Raw genomic sequence first — 16509 nt, forward strand, 5'->3', positions numbered from 1 at the left:
TAATTCCTGGGTCCCACCCCAGACTCTCTGATGAGAATTTTTGCAAGTGGGGTTGGCAAGCTGTGTTTAAGGAGCCTTTCCAGTGCTGTTTTTGTTCTTCAGCTTCAAGAAGCAGCTGCCCCTAGGCTCTTGCTCTCACCAGTGGGACTTCTCAGGGCTGATCACACTGGAAACTTTGTCACCTCCCCAAAGTTGCATACTCTTTCAGGGACCCCCCACTGTCTTTCTGGGTTCATTTCCTCATTTGGGTGGAGCACAGCCTCCAGGATCTTCCTGAGAAAGATGGGGGGAAGGGTTTTTGAGAACTTCCGTGTCTGAAATTGCCTACACTCTCCTCTCTTTATTCTTGACTTGGTGAGAGTAGTTAGGTCATGGAATTCCAGGCTGGAAATAATTTTCCCCCAGAATTTTGAAGGCATTTTCCCCATCATCTCCCAACTGCCATGGTTGAGGGGGAGAAATAGGATTTTGTTCTGATCCCTAATAACTGTTTTGTTCCCCCGGGGAATCTGGAAGCATCTCTTCTTTGTTCCCAGCACATAGGAATCACACAGGGTGGGGGTTGGTGGCACTTGGATGCCCTCCTTGGGATGTGCATTCCGGAGGACTTTCCAGGGGACAGACTCACACTCCCTTGAGTTCCTTCACGATTCTTTACCTTTTAAATATTCTGTTGCATCTTTTGGGAACTCGTCTCATGTTCTGGTTGAATTGGACTGCCAATTGCCTTCCTTCTCTCCTGTTTTCCGTCTCTGTCTTTTTAGGCCGTTTGTGGAAGGCTTCTCTCAACAACACTTGTGTTGAGATTTTCACATTTCTCAGTTCTGAGTGTCCTTTTCTGTCCTCAGATCATCCTAGGTTCAATCTGCCCTATACTTATTTTGTGGGTGTGACATATTCTCTTGGCTCTCTGAGGATGTTACAGTTGTCTGTTTGTTTGTTTTAATAAACAACTTCTCCTTACACAGTGTCTGTTTCCATTTTGCTTTTTCCTTTTGTTCCTTTGGGGTTTTCTCTTTCATGTTAGAGTCTGTCCTCAAGTGGCTGATGAGCCTTGGCTTCCTGGTTACTTTTAACTGGGAAACAAAATAATGATGCTTCTCTATGGAGAGGATGAGTTTTATGCCTGGATATCTCTACTGTAGGGTGATCTGGTTGGGTCCTTTCCTATAGAACCCTTGTAATGGTTGGCTATAACTCAACAAATAATCCCTAAATCCTTGGCTTCCTCATCTGCCCCTCTCCACCATACCCAGACTGATGCAGCCACAAGGCCTTCCCTGGGCAGGCTGTGCACGCTCCTGCCACAGGGCCTTTGCACTTGCTGTGCCCTCTCCTGGAAAGCTTGTCCCTGACATATCTGAATGGCTGGCTCTCTCACTTCCTTCACATTTCTTCTCAAATACCACCTTACTCAAGAGATCTTCCCCTCCATTCTCCTATCTTCCATCATTTTTTTCTCTCTAGCATTTACCACTGCTGATTTACTACTTATTTATTTACATCTCTCTTCTATCACTGAATGTAAACTCCACGAAGTCAGGAGTTTTGTTTATTTTGTCCATTACTCATTCCCAGTGACTAGAATAAGCCTTCATGCTTAATATTGCTTCGCAACAGTTGCTAACTAAATTCTTCAGTGTAAAGATTATATCCATGAGCAACCATAAGAGGGACTTGATCTGGGGTCTCTGGCATAACGGGATTTCAAAAACAGTTGATCATTATGATCTACGGAATCATGGCAGACAGAGAATTAACAAACACTGAATCATTGCTCTTAGGGGAAACACAGGGCTAGGTTTCTGCAAGACTCCAGCTACAATGTCTTCATTAACGGGCCAGTACGTAACCTTGTGTGATGTGTGTTTCTGTATAAAGACACGCTATTGAATACATATTGTTATTGTGTTAACAGCGAACATGCAGCCAATGGCACAAAATAGCTCATGCCTGAATGAAGCTTCTCCAGCACACATTTTCTCCATGACTCATACACCAGCCTTCTTGCCCTTAGAAACACCACACAGCACTTAATGTAACACGTACGGGTCATTCTTTTTTTTTTTTTTTTTTTTTAAAGATTTTATTTATTTACTTGACAGAGATCACAAGTAGGCAGAGAGGCAGGCTGAAAGAGAGAGAGGAAGAAGCAGGCTCCCTGCCCAGCAGAGAGCCCGATGTGGGACTCGATCCCAGGACCCTGGGATCATGACCTGAGCCGAAGGCAGCGGCTTAACCCACTGAGCCACACAGGCGCCCCCGTACGGGTCATTCTTAAACAACCACATCAGCAACAGGAAGCACAGACATGTGGGAGAAGAATGGCTTTCATGGAACATGAAAGGGACTCTAATCTGTGGCGGGAGAGCTGACCCAGGAAGGCAGGGCGTCACCTTCACTGGCTCTCTGCTGGACAAGGCACGGCAGGCAACTTGATTTTTCACCACACTGATTGTGCCCGGGGATGACCACAAGTGTGGATTTGGGGGTTACAGATAAATTTCAGCAAGTAAGCAAATTTACAAGTATAGAATCTACCAATACCAAGGATCAACCGAGTTTCATTACACAAATGATTTTATAATTTAAGGGCACCTAAAATATTTTTTTGAAATCATCCAATGGCATTATGGAAAATAATAGCAAAATTAATGATTATGTGCCATATCCTGTATTCAGCTGTTATCCCAGGTTGCTCACAGGCTACCAAGGGCCCCCAGCCTAGAAGAACAGTGGAGTCACCTTTGATCCAAGTGTGACCTCCAGGTCCTGAGGACATCCTGATGTGGGGAACACTGGGGCTTCTCAGGAAGCTGATGCCTGGACAGTGTCAAAGGCTGTGTGGCTGACCCCTGGCGGGGTAGGAGGCGTGACACTACACACAGAGGGCGGGGCAGAGACACAGAGATGGGCACAGGTCGGAGGGGTGGGGGTTGATGGCTCGATTCCCAGGGGCACTAGGCTGACTGGCTTCAATGTGTTCTCCCTACCCCCACCTTTGGATTTTAGAAAGACGACGCTCAGAGTCTGCTCAAGAATTTAGAGTCAAATGTCCAAGACCCCTCGGAAACCGGCTCCCCATCAAGGAGGAGGAGGCGGGAAGCCCAGACGTCAAAAGAGGAGCCTGTGGATGTAAGCTGCGTGTTTAGGTTTATTTGCCGAGTCGAGTGTTGGGTGTTGTACACATCAGCGTACGGTCAGTGCAGATGCCATCCAGATGAGCCTCTGAAAGACTTCCTGTCCCGATTGGGCTTCTTTGCTGTCATAGAATTTGCATGTGGCAAAATGCACAAATTTGAAGTTTACGGTTAGATAAGTATATACATCCTGGTAACCAGAGCCCCAATCTGGAACGCTCCATCACCCCCAGAAAGTTCTCCAGTGCCCCTTTCTGGTTTACCCTCCCACATCTCCCTCACCCCCGCCCTGCCCCTTTCAGAAGGAGACATTGCTGTGATTCTACATCACCAGGATGGTTTTGCTGTTCTAGAATTTCACATCAGTGGGATCGTGTGCTTTCTTGCACTTGCCTTGCCTGAATGTCCTGCTTTCGAGACTTAATCATGTTGTTGCATGTGTCTATAATCTGTCCCATTTCCCAGTCCACTGTGGGGATATAGTGTAGAGCAGGCTGTTTCCCATGTCTGGCTATTCTGATTAGGGCTTCTGTGAATGTATGTGTATAAGTTTTTTTCATGTCGCTTTATTTCTTTTAAGTGAATGTCAAGTAAATATCCAGGAGTGTGGGCTCTGGCCCTCTTGACAGACATGTTAAAGGTGGATTCTCCCTGGTCCTTCATCGCTGGCCCCCACCCTGTCCAGCCTGAGCCTGCCCATAGGGCACCACTTTGTGTGTGAGCTCCCTGGAGAGAGAAAATGTTTCTGCCAAAGCAGTGCTATTTCTAGACACTTGCTGCTCCCCAGAAAGTACCATGGATCCTGATCATTTAGCCTCAAATGCCCAAAAGGAAATATAGATATTTAGGGAGATAGATATGTGGGTATATAGAGGTAGAGGGATCCTGAGAAAAAGGGAAATATTTTTTTATTGTTGTTGGGTTTGGGTTTTGTTTTGTTTTTTAAACACTTACTGAGCACCAGACATTTTCCCATGTGTCACTTTTGAGTGAGGTGAACACTCGTGTGAATTACCTTCTGCACCTCTTTCAGCAGCCCCAGGAGGTAGATTTTATTTCTGTCCCCTTCTTGAGGATTGTAGAGGCTAGCTTCCATTATGCAGCCCCGGGGGAAGGACTGGCTGCCCTCACGGGGCTGGCATGAGGAGCCAGAGCCAGGGCTGGAGTGAGACCCTGGCATGTAATTGCTCTGTGTCCAGCTCACGCTCCCTGCCTCCCTGTCCCCAAGTGCTTTTCTCTCCCCATGTGTCTATGTGTGTGTGTCAGGGTAGCTCTCGGGAGATCCCCGTGTCACTCTCTCTCTCTCATGTCTCTCTCCACGTGCATCTCTTTGTTTCTGTGATCAGGTGGGTTCCTGATGTATCTCTTTCCCTCATCTGTCTCCCTCTGTTCCTATCAGCCTGTCTCATCAAAACCCTGCTCACACCCATGAAAACACACAGGTACATAAAAATACACACACTGTGGTCATAACAGCATTCTTCGGCCAAAATGTGGAAACCCAAGGGTCCATCAGCTGACAAATGGCTCAACAAAATGTGTTCTATCCATAAATGCAATACCCTTGGGCCAGAAAATGGAAAGAAGTGCCGAAACAGACCACAACATGAAGGAACCCTGAAAATAATCATGCTCACGAAAGAAGCCGGTCTCAGAAGACCACATATCACGAGATACCATTCATATGGAAATCTATAACAGACATTGACAGACAGAGGAAGTACGCTGGTGGGCGCTTGGGGAGGAGGTGAGAGAAGAGAGACAGAGGTGAGAGCTAAGTGGTGTGGGGTGTCTTTCTGAGATGATGAAAGTGTCCCAAAACTGATTGTGGGGCTAGTTGCATGTATCTGTGAAGATACTGAAAATTACTAAAATGCATGCTTGACATGGTCGAATTGCATGCATACAATCCTGGTCATGCAGAGGGTGGCCTTGGACATGGTGAAACACACTGGCTCAGGGGATCCTGGTACCTGGATCCCAGGAACCCAGCCCTGTCACCTGTTTGCTGTGTGATGCTAGGCAAGAGACATAACCTCTCTGAGCCTCTGGTTTCTTGGCTTCACGAGGACAGTCACAATGCTGGCCCAAGGGTCACCCATTGGTTGACTCTGTGAACTTTCCAACTACGGGATAAGTGTTCATCAGTGTTTCCAGGGAAGCCAAGTCCTTCTACCTCCCTGGAAGCCTCACTCATGTTTTTACCTAGTTATGTTTTACCTGTTAACCATTTAGCAACACCAGATGATTAAGCTAATCATTGCCAAAGGCCAAGTTAAAGATCTGCCTGTTCCAGTGACTGGCTCGCCAGAATGCCCTGCCTTCTGCAGACCGAGCTTGTCAGCAGATCTTGGCCAGGACCGATTCTGACAGGGTGAGCTGAGCTCTGACTGTGATGTCCCGGAATGCATGGAAAACAAGGCACTTGTAGTTCTCGCCACTCCTTGCCTAAACTTTATTTTGATAAATACCTCACGTCAAATCAAAAGCAAACAGAAAATTCCAGAAGGCTCTTCCACATGCCACGGCACAGCCTTGGCTCTCTTCATCCTGTCCTTTTGCTCCAGAGGAGGGAGAGGGGATGGCTTATTTGTGGATGCCTCTCGGCGCTCACTGAAAGGATGCCTCTACATTGGTGAGTGAAAGGGCTTTTCTTTTCCTGCAATTATGTTTTCACTAATTTTCTGAATAATTGCATTGCTTCCACCGAGGAAGTTTTACATGGTAGGCTCGCACTAAAACCAATTTTCTGTACAATTGTATTGCTACGGTTGAGAAGATTATCAGAATTTGGAAGGCATCTGAACTTAATAAGAAAAGCTGTGGGGAAGAAAAAAAAAAAAAACTAAAAACAGCAGAAGTCTGTTCACTCCTGGATTGCGTGTGCCAAGTGCTTCCGGGTCCTTCATCCTGGCAAACACCATGGCCATCACAGTGCCAGTCCTTGGTCCTCTAGGGGCTTGTGGTCTGCAGGTGGATGGGCCGGAAGCACACAGGCATGGACTCCCCAGGCAGCTGCAGTAACCCGTCAGCTGACCTTGTGCTTCGATGTGCATCCCGGGCTCTGCTTCCAGACATCCCAGGTGGACCCCAGCATCTCCACCTTGTGCTGCTAATTATGTTTTCTACATTTAGTGCAGTTTTTGCTTTCTCTGTGCCCTGGAGGGCAGGGACTGTGTCTTCCTTTCATTCTCCACCCCTTCCATGCTGGGCTTTCTCCTCACCTCTGTTTGCAAGAAGTTTAGGAAAGCACGGTGCCCTCTGCTTTCCTGAATTTGCTTGAGCAGGTGAGTCTCTGCTGGAAAGCGGCCCCGGTCGGCTGGCTTCCCAGGGGTCCTGTCTGTGCAGTCTTGAAGAACCCGAGCTCAGTTAGGCCCCACCTCTGTCTTCTGTACTCTCCTGTCCTGAAATTCTTAATCATATTTTAATCAGACACACCTCCCCCTTTTCATTTTGTATTAGGCCCCACAAATCATACAGCCCGGTCTGACATCAGCCTTTCTGATCTCACTGCCATCCTTTGCTTTTGAACACACATGGCTTCAAGCAGAGATTGGGGCTGGATGCTGGGGGCTGGGACAGGCTAGACTCTGCTCCCTCGGGTCACAAGGAAGCCAGGAAGGGGTTGAAGCTGGCAGTGATGGGGATTTCAGATTTAAAAGATCATCTGATGGCCATGGAGAGAATGCACTGGAAGGAGTTAACCTTGGAGACTCGCTCCATGAAATAGAGATGATGGAAATAGTACAGACGTCCCCACGCTGCCTATTGTGTGATAATTAAATGAGCAAGAGGGCATAAAGAGTTCAGCATATAGTAGGCGCTCAGTGCATGGATGGGAGCCAGCCTGGAGTCTACTGTAGCCCTATGGTCATGGCTCCGGCCAGCGCAATGGGTGTGAATGACATTTAGGAGTTCGAGCTAGTGGGGTTTGTGGTTGATTTGACGTGGCAGGTTGGGGTGTGGGAGTGACAAAGTATCTGGGATCTGCCTTGTGTTCCTGGAGCATGGTGAGGCCAGTCCAGGGGCTTCTCCACCTAACACCCACCTGTTTAACTTCCTGGCTTTCACCCCCCGTTCTTATTTGCATGATGTTGGAGGAGACAGAAAGGTGTCAGCTAAAGAGGAGGGACTCTGGAGCCAGGGAATCTGAGCTCAAATCCCAGTTCTGGCATTTATTAGCTGTGTGACCTTGGGCTCACAGCTTAACTGCTCTGTGTCCTGTCTCCCAAGTGTGGAGACAGTAGCCTCCGTGGAAGGCTCAGAGCCCTCAGAAGTGGAAGAATGTGGCACATGTCAGTGGTCTGACCCATTCTTGTCGTCTAAGTCTGTTTTTGTGAAGCATAAAATACAGATGGAAATGACAAAGCCCAGCCCTCACCACGTGGCTCCCATCCCCAGCCAGTTCAGAAAGACATCGCGGGGACACCCGCTCCGGAGACTTCCCGGGGTCCACACCACAGGCTCAGGCAGTGCCGGTCAATGTCCACATCATGGGGAAGCAAGAAATCCTTCTGTGTGCCCCATGGGAGCGTGTCGCATTCTAAGCTGGCAACTGGAAATCAGTCATTTGTCACAAAGCTCTTTCTTCAGAAAGGGTGTAGGTGAGAAGTCTTGAAGTCGATGTGGGTGCAGTGCTCGCCCATCAGCCGGCTCAGAACCAGTAAGCAGAGATTTCTCGTGGTCTGGAGTGCCAGGCTCCTGACTGTCTGTCGCCAGCATCCCCTGCAGCTGATTCCCAAAACATTTATTCAGCATCCACCCTGCAAGGGGCAGGGGTGGCCCTGGCAGGAAAGAGACCCAGAGAGGGTGTGGGGACATAGGGCAGCCATGAAGAAGTCTGTCCAGCTATGGTCAGAGAAGGCTCCCCGGAGAAGTGGCTCCTTCCCGTCTTTGCTTAGAGCCGCCCATTGCTTCAATTCTGTTCTGTTCCAGCTACTTCGCTTGGTGCTTTACCCATGTGGTCCTGAGGGCAGATACGGTACCTGTTTTCTGTCTTGGAAGACTGAGGCTCAGAGAAGTGAAAAGACTTGCCCACCCGCTTTTCATTTAAGGATTCGATCCAGAGTCTTGAGTGAATATTGCCAAGTTGATGTGTTTACCTCCGTGGCAACGCTAAAACTATTCTGTATTTCCTTTTTCCACTAAAAGATGTTTTGCAGTTTTAAGGAAAACTTAATTATTGTCAATATTTAAATACTTATTTTTTCCAAAGCTGAAGACTTAGAATTAAATAAGGCATGTTCTACATAACATCTATCTGTCCATCCATCCATTCATCCATCCACCTTTCCATCATCCTCCCACCCATCCATTCACCCATTTGTCCATCCATCCATCCACCCATCCATCCATCCATCTCTCTACCTATCTACCCATTCATCCATCCATCTACTAGCCATCAACCTACCTAGCCATCCATTTTCCCATCTACCCATGTGTCCACCCATCATCCATGCATCCACTCATTTGTCCATCTGTCCAACCATCCATCCACTTCTCCATCTACCTATCCACTTATCCATCCATCCATCCATCCCTACACCCTTTCACCCTCCCACCTAGCAAGTGAGCACCTACTTGGATCTAAATGTGCCTGTTATGGTCCCTTCCTGAGGCCACTGTTACAAATGGGATATGGCATTTTGGTAACTCTTAGTGGGTTATCTTTCCTTTTACATAAAGCACCCCATGCCATCTGTTCTTCCTTCCCAGGAATGTGAGCCGGCTTTCAACAGCAACATCACAGCATTTGCACTGAAGGCCAAAGTCATCTATCCCATCAATCAGAAGTTCCGGGTGAGGGTCCTCAGCTTTGCCTGAGAAATGCAATTACTCAGTAATTGCCAGAGATTGGGATGGGAGTTGGCAATGGAGTGAGTGATTTGGGGTCCTATATGGGGGTTTTATGGCAAGTCATTTTAATAGGGACAATTTTGAGACTTTGTGATGAAGGAAAACGTTAGGATGAATCCACTTTATGACAGCGTTGTCAGGGAAAGGGTGTAGCAAAGCATCCCCAGGGACAGCAGGTGGCAGCACAGCTGGGCCATGTCCCACTGTTCTAGACTAACACAAACCCGGGCACAGACACAATTACCAGCACTGCTCCTCACTCACAGATCGACCTTACTGAACACGTCCTGGGGGGCTAGCACAGTGCTAAGCATTTGTCACATGGTAGGCATTTCATGTAAGCTGAATCAGACTGTTATTGGCTCTTTATGCCTAAGGAAACTGAGGCACAGAGAGGCTAATGACCTGCCCGAGGTCACCTGGCTGTCTAAAGCCGGAATTCACACCTGTGGTCAGATGTTTTGCAGACAGCAGCAAAGCCCACAGTGTTTCCAGGTTTGCAAGGACATGAAGGACAGAGTCCCTGGTCCAGTACTTGAGGGAAATGCAGCTGGCTCTCCTGACCATAAAGAGGACAGGCTCTAGAGTCACACAGACTCCGTCCTAACTCCTGTCTCGACAATTTTCTGTGGGCTGTTTCCTGACTCTGGCTCCATTTCTTCATCTGGAAATGGGGGCGGTGAGCCGTCCTGCCCCCTCCCGTTGCTTGAGGGTCAAATGGGGTAATAGACATAGGGCTTAGCATGGCATGTGACAACCAAGTGTCCACTGTTTTTCAATGATTATGTGCTTTTGAAGACAGCCGGAGCCAGGCTCTGCAAAGTATTGCATCAAAGCAAGGACTTCACCTTGCATAACACAGACTTTCCCAAATTAAGCTTTCTGCGGAACCATTACTGATGGGGAGCAGTAACTGCAACTGTTCCCAGGAACACACATTGGGAACTGCTCCCCGCACTTAGCCATCTGGTGTGTAGTTGAAGGGACAAAACTCCCAGAGCAGGGACGTGATTTATCGTCCACATCCCCAGCAGGCTGTCTCCTGGTGGACACTGGGGATTATCCAGTGGTCGGGATGGCATCATCCTCACCCTGGAGGCCCTCGCGGTCTGCGCTGAGCTTGTAGGATGATGGGTGAGCCCAGGCAAGACAGAAACGACCAGAGGCCTGTGGAACTCTGCATAGGCTGGAGAGGACAACCCTGGGTCTGGGTCTCTAGGGAAGTGGTGCTGCTGCCTAGCCGACAGTGAGTGAGGGCTGTTTCAGGCAGGGGGACCAGAATCTGGAAAGGCCCAGAAGTATGAAATGACAGGGGAGGTTTAGAGCTGGCAGCTGGCTTGGGACTGCTTGGGCAGGCACATCCTGGAGCAGCCGGACAGGCTGGAGAGAGGTGGCAACCGAAATCTGTTGAGCCTTCCAGCTGTGCCAGGCCCTAGGCTATCACCTTGTGTGGTCAAGGTGACATGGTCAAGGCAGTGCATGGGGCTCGAGTTCCTTGATAAGCAGCTTTGGGCCCATTCAAGGGCAGTGGGGAGCCACCTCAAAGGACCGGGGACAGGAGGGTGACACCCAGGTCAGTGTAGGTGGGAGAGCTGGGTGGTCAGCAGGTTCGTGGACAGAGCACCCCCAGGGGTCTGAGCCAGTGGTGGGAGAGATAGGGGGCAGATGGACTGCTGTGGAGGAGGTCAGGGTTGGCAGTCAAGTGTGGGGTGCAGGTGGGCCACCGGGGAACAGACCCAGACTTATAGCTAAGGGATAGGAGCCTGTTGTAGAGGGTCTGGCCTGCAGCGCTCAAGAGCCATGACATGGGTCCCTGGGGCCTGGGTGTGACCCTGGGGCAAAAGCTCTATGGTCTACTCCTCCCCACCCAGTCTGCCCCCACCGGGTCTTCCTGGGACTGGCATCCTTCGCCACTGGTGGAATTACTGAAGCAAAGTCACACTAGGTCCCCAAGACTGACTGTGCTTTCTGTTCCTCCACCCCAGCCGCTGGCCGACGGGTCCTCCAACCCTTCTCTGCACGAAAACTTAAAGCAGGCTATCTTGCCAAACCAGCCAGTGGAGGCTTCCCCCTCCAGCAGCCTGGGGAGCCTGAGCCAGGCTGAAAAGGAGGACTGCAGCTCCTCGTCCAGCATCCACTCAACCACCAGCTATGACAGGTTCCTGAGCCGCACCTTTGTCCGGGCCAACAGCTTCCCTGAGGCCCTGATCTGTGAGAGGTAAGGAGAGGGAAGCTTGGGGAAGCCCACCAACGGACCCAGTCGCTGTCAGTATTTGGAATGGAGGCCCAGAGAGGTTAAGCAAGTCACCCACGCATATACAGCTATGCGGTGTCCAAGCTGGAGCTCCCCAGCTACTGTGTGGTGCTGACCAACATGGGGGTTATAGAGTCAGACCTGAGCCCCTAGGAGAGACCCATTAGGGGATCTCACTGAATCACTGATGTGCTCTGGGCCCACCCTGACAGCAGCTAGGGAGGTCACTGTGTTGTGCAGCTGAAACTGCCCACATACTTTGTGTCCATGCCGTGTCACTAACAAAGTAAACAGGCCTCCCTGCCGATGTGATGGTCATGCAGGCTAGGAGCTCAGAGCTCCCTGGTGGCCCTTAGGCAGAGGAACCAGCACTCGGCTTGTCAGGAGGTAGACAGAAGCTGCCTTTGATACCAGTAAAAGCAGAAAGGCAAAGAGTTGGGAGGGTCGGGGGAACTGTGGCCGTTCAAAGTGCATTTGCCCACGTAGGACAGATGGTCCAATATGCCTTGCCACTTACCTGCCCTGTGACGGTGTGACCGCTCCTTGACTTTCTCAGTCCGTTTTCCCATCTGTGAAATGGGCATGAGAACGTCTGCCTGCAGGGGCAGAGGTGGGGGACACATGACAGGCATTTCGATCGAAGAAGGGGTGTAATACCCTCTTTTCTCCCACCTCTGACTCTTGCTGCCTCCTCTCCTTCATACCTCAGGCAGCTGCTTCCCTTCTGGTCACAGCTGAGTTTCAAATAGTTCCCTTGATTCCTTCGTGTAAACCTGGGACGGCTGTTAGGCATCCCTGAGTTGGGCAGCACTTAAAATCTGGAGTCAGGGTTCTCCAAGCCTTGTACAGAGCAGGGATCTGCTAACTCCCTGGAACCCCGACTCCCCATCCCAAACACTCTCGGTGGCTTTCTGTTTCTCTTTCCACTTTCCAGTGTGGATCTTGACCTGTGTATCTATAACCTTCACCTAAAAGATCTGCTGCATCTGGACAAGGCTCTGAGGCGGGAGAAGCACATGGTAGGTGCAGGGTGGGGCTGCTCTCCCTCTCCCTGCAGGCAGGGAGTCCTGTGTGCCCTCTGGGGATGGGTGCTGGGGACAGTGGCGCCACCGCGACAGGAAGGGACAGAAGCCATTTGTGCCTGCTGATGGGGCACATGCTCTCCTTTACTGGGAGCTGTGGGACGGGGCAGACAGATGACAGACTCCTCCCACGGTCCCTTACTGGTGAGAACAGGTAAAAGGTGTTGGAAAAGGGCAGCATTTTTCATTTTTTAATTTAAATTCAATTTAATTAACATACAGTGGATTATTAGTTTCAGAGGTAGAGGTCAGTGACCCATCAGTTACATACACCCAGTGCTCATCACATCACGGGACTGCCTTAATGGCCATCCCCCAGTTACCCCATCCCCCCATCTGCCTCCCCTCCAGCAACCTTCAGTTTGTTCCCTAGAGTTAAGAGTCAATTATGGTTTGTCTCCATCTCTGTTTTCGTCTTATTTTATTTTCCCTTCCCTTCCCCTATGTTTATCTGTTTTGTTTCTTCAATTCTACATATGAGCAAGATCTTATGGTATTTGTCTTTCTCTGGTGGACTCCTTTCGCTTAGCATAATATCCTCCAGTTCCAACCAGGTCAATATAAATGTAAGATTTCATCCTTTCTGATGACTGAGTAATATTCCATTGTATATATGGACCACATCTTCTTTATCCATTCCTCTGTTGATGGACATCAAGGCTCTTTCCATAGTTTGGCTATTGTGGACACTGCTGCTATAAATATTGGGGTGCACGTGCCCCTTAGAATTACTACCTTTGTATCTTTTGGGGTAAATACCTAGTAGTGCGATTGCTGGGTTGTAGGATAGCTCTATTTCTAACATCTTGAGCAACTTCCATACAGCCTTCCCGAGTGGCTGAACCCAGCTTGCACTCTCACCAGCAATGTGAGAGGGATCCCCCTTTCTTCGCACCCTCGCCAGCATTTCTGAAGGAATGATAACAGTGACAACAATATTTAGGAGCGCTGACTTTGGTGACTGCTCACTATGTACTGGGCCCTGAGCATGTCATACAGGCTGTTAGCTTTGAACCTCAGCACAGCCTAGAGGGGTGGGTGCCGTTATCATTCCACATGACAGACAAGAAATTATGGAGCCATAGTCAGCAGCAGAACATGACTGGTCTCTGCTGGATGCACACAGGCTCTGAGTGAACCAACTCTGGGCCCACGCAGTGAGGAAGCCAGACAGACGTGTGCCACCTCCTACCCTGTAGCTGTGGAACCCCAGTGGGGCTGGCCAGGCCTCGAGGCCACAGAGCTACAAAAGAGGAGTTATTTCTCCTGGATTCTCGAATGAGGGATGTGACCTACAGCAGGGAGGCCTGTTGGAAAGAGAAAGGGAGAGGGGTCGACGGAGAGAGTGACAGAGACGCAAACAGACACGCTCATGGGGTGCCTTGTCATACACTGGAAAAATATAAACATCAAGTGGCAGATGCAGTAGAAAGAAATTGGGGCCCTGTGAGAGCAGAATGGGCCTTGTAAACAGGGGCTTGTCCTGGAAACCAGAAATCCTACCAGGACTCCGGAAATAGACCCTGTTCCGGCGGCCCCACCATCCGGCAGAGCTCTGGCCCTCCCATGCCTGTGGCCTGGTCTCATTTGCCGCATGCTGTCTGGCCAGCAGGCAGGTGGCCCTGGCAGGCTTCTCAAAGGCTCTGTGCTCCTTGGAGGGCTGATGGCGTCTGCGTTCAGAGCACCACCCAGCTGGTGAGGGACACGGTACTGGTGGCCTCGCCCCTGCAGCAGCCAGCAGATGCCCACAGGGAAGGAGTCACCGTCACTCATCTGCGTGTCTTCTCTGTGGGCAGCCTTTCTTTCCGGCCTGGCATGGAACCAGGGACAGCCCCCATGTATGGGGCCCGCTCTCCAGGGGGAGATGGCGGGGAACTGCACAGGTGCTCCCCAGCACACAGTAGCGTGTAGCAAGCTGTACAGTGCTGGGAGGGGAAGAGGGGCATTGAGTAAGTGTGGGACTGATGGCCAGGCTTCCCTGGAGGGACACACGTCTGCTGGAAGCTGGGGAAGGACCAGGAGTCAGAGACTTGGGTTCTGGTCCACCCTCCCACACAGATGAGCTGTGTGACATAGGGTAAGTCATTTCCCCCTTCTGGGCCACTTTAGAAAAGGTATAATGTTCTCTAACTCTTACCCCATAGAATTACTAGGAACTGAAGCTGTCTAGCTCTAGAAGGTCTCTGTAGGCAGAGCTTGGCCAGGCTGTGTGACCAGGTATCACAATCCCCCTTGTGAGGCACGCAGACTCTGTGAGGCTAAGGAAGCCCTCTAAACCTCTGAGCTCAAGGAAGCCTTACTGTTGTTTTTGCTCGAAAGAAACCTGAGACTCAGAGAGGTTGGCTCAGTCGCCCCAAATCACACAGCTGGTGAATAGCAGACACAGAACCCAAATGAGGTCTGAGTGCAAGGTCTGTGGGCCTGCACGCAGTAGGCGTTCCACAGAAATGTGCCCGCAGGTGCCGACACCACCCTGGGGGACCTCTGTCCATGTGTGGTGTTTCCCTCCCTGCGGAATGCATCTTCGTTGTGAGCAGGACCTGGGGAAACACACCAGTCCTTGTGGAGGCCTCAAGTGCCATTTCTCTGGGAGAGATCTGTCTGCACAGGTCAGTTCAGAAGTGACTCAGACCGAAGCTGGGGGGGTCACTGTGTTGTGCAGCTGAAACTGCCCTCATACTTTGTGTCCACACTGTGTCACTAACAAAGTAAAAAAAAAAAAAAAAAAGTGACCCAGAGCAGATGTGATGGTCATGCAGGCTAGGAGCTCAGAGCTCCCTGGTGGCCCTTGGCAGAGGAACCAGCACTCGGCTTGTCAGAAGGTGGACAGAAGCTGCCTTTGATGCCAGTAAAAGCAGAATGGCAGAGAGAACAGACTAGTTTAGGGGCTGTGTGCATTTGCGGGTTGCCAATAGAGGGATCATTTGGCCTAGGGGCTTCTCCTGGTACTGGCACATTCTCTGTCTTGATTGTGGCGGTGACTGCATGAATCTGTATTTGGGGTAAAGTTACATAGACACACACACAGACACACACCAATACACGTTGACAGTGAGTGGAAACGGAGTGAGGTCTGTAGGAAACAGACCAATGTCAGTGTCAGGATGGAGTTTGGTATTGTACCACAGTGACGTCACATGCCACCCAGGTGACAGTACACAGGGACTCTGTATTGGTTTTTCACTTTCCTCTGAGTCTGCAATTTTTCCAAAAGAAAACATTCATTGATTGACGTAAATGGTAGGTATTCATCCTTTCTGATGACTGCGTAATATTCCACCGTATATGTGGACTACTTCTTCTTTATCCATTCGTCTATCGAAGGGCATCTCAGCTCCTTCCATTGACGTGGATGGAACTGGAGGGGATCATGTTGAGTGAAATAAGCGAAGCAGAGAAAGACGGTTACCATATGGTTTCACTTATATGTGGAACATAAGGAATAGCACAGAGGACCACAGGGAAGGGAGGGAAAACTGAATGGGAAGAAATCAGAGAGGGAGACAAACCATAAGAGACTCTGGACGCCGGGAAACCAACTGAGGGTTTGCAGAAGGGTGGGGGATGGAGAGATGGGGTAATCAGGTGATGGACATTAAAGAGGGCATGTGTTGTGATAAGCATTGTGTGTTACACACAACTATGAATCATTGAACACTACATCAAAAACTATTGATGTACTATATGCTGGATAATTGAACATAATAATAAATAATAATAATATTAATAAAAAATAAAAGCAGATATTATTAAAAATTATTAATTGAAAGGAATGAGATGAGACCTGTACGCATCACCCATTCAGTCTGGGGTCAAACAAAAATGGGTTTAGACCAACATGTTGAGAAAAGAATGTCACCTTATGTGGCCTCGACTTCAGTGGGTAGAAAGCCAACATGACATTGTGTTCCTAGAGCTTGTTAACGCTGGCAAGCCTAAGGAAGGTTAGGGGAAGTTCTAGGTTCCACCCCTCATGGCTGTCCCTTGTGACATGAAGCCAGTTATCCAGATTTCTCAGCCGAAGAGCTCTTTGTCTGTAAAATGGAGGAGATTGTACCAATGTCCTGCATGCTCTAAAAACCAAATGAGATAATACATATACTAGCTTGGCATAGAACAGTGTTCAACAAACCTTATGACAAGGGTTGCAAACTGTGGCCCTTGGGCCAGTCCAGCC

At 49.6% G+C, this 16509-nt stretch overlaps 1 protein-coding gene across 3 annotated transcripts in view; it reads left to right on the top strand.

Annotated features, from left to right (window-relative positions):
• The window catches only part of EVC (EvC ciliary complex subunit 1), a 62158-nt gene that overhangs the window by 3738 nt on the left and 41911 nt on the right, over positions 1-16509 (top strand). For 2 of the 3 annotated variants that reach the window (XR_014310864.1, XM_082727466.1), the window contains exons 2-5: positions 3013-3135; positions 8856-8939; positions 10982-11214; positions 12185-12269. Coding sequence is in view for 2 of the 3 variants with exons in the window: in XM_082727466.1 (XP_082583592.1) it covers positions 3013-3135; positions 8856-8939; positions 10982-11214; positions 12185-12269 (525 nt within the window). In the remaining variant the exon portion in view is untranslated. The remainder of the gene's footprint in view (positions 1-3012; positions 3136-8855; positions 8940-10981; positions 11215-12184; positions 12270-16509) is intronic. The other variant, XM_082727467.1, reaches the window with a different exon arrangement.

The sequence above is a fragment of the Mustela nivalis genome (genome assembly GCF_964662115.1).
Source record: "Mustela nivalis genome assembly, chromosome: 4".
Lineage (NCBI taxonomy): Eukaryota > Metazoa > Chordata > Mammalia > Carnivora > Mustelidae > Mustela > Mustela nivalis.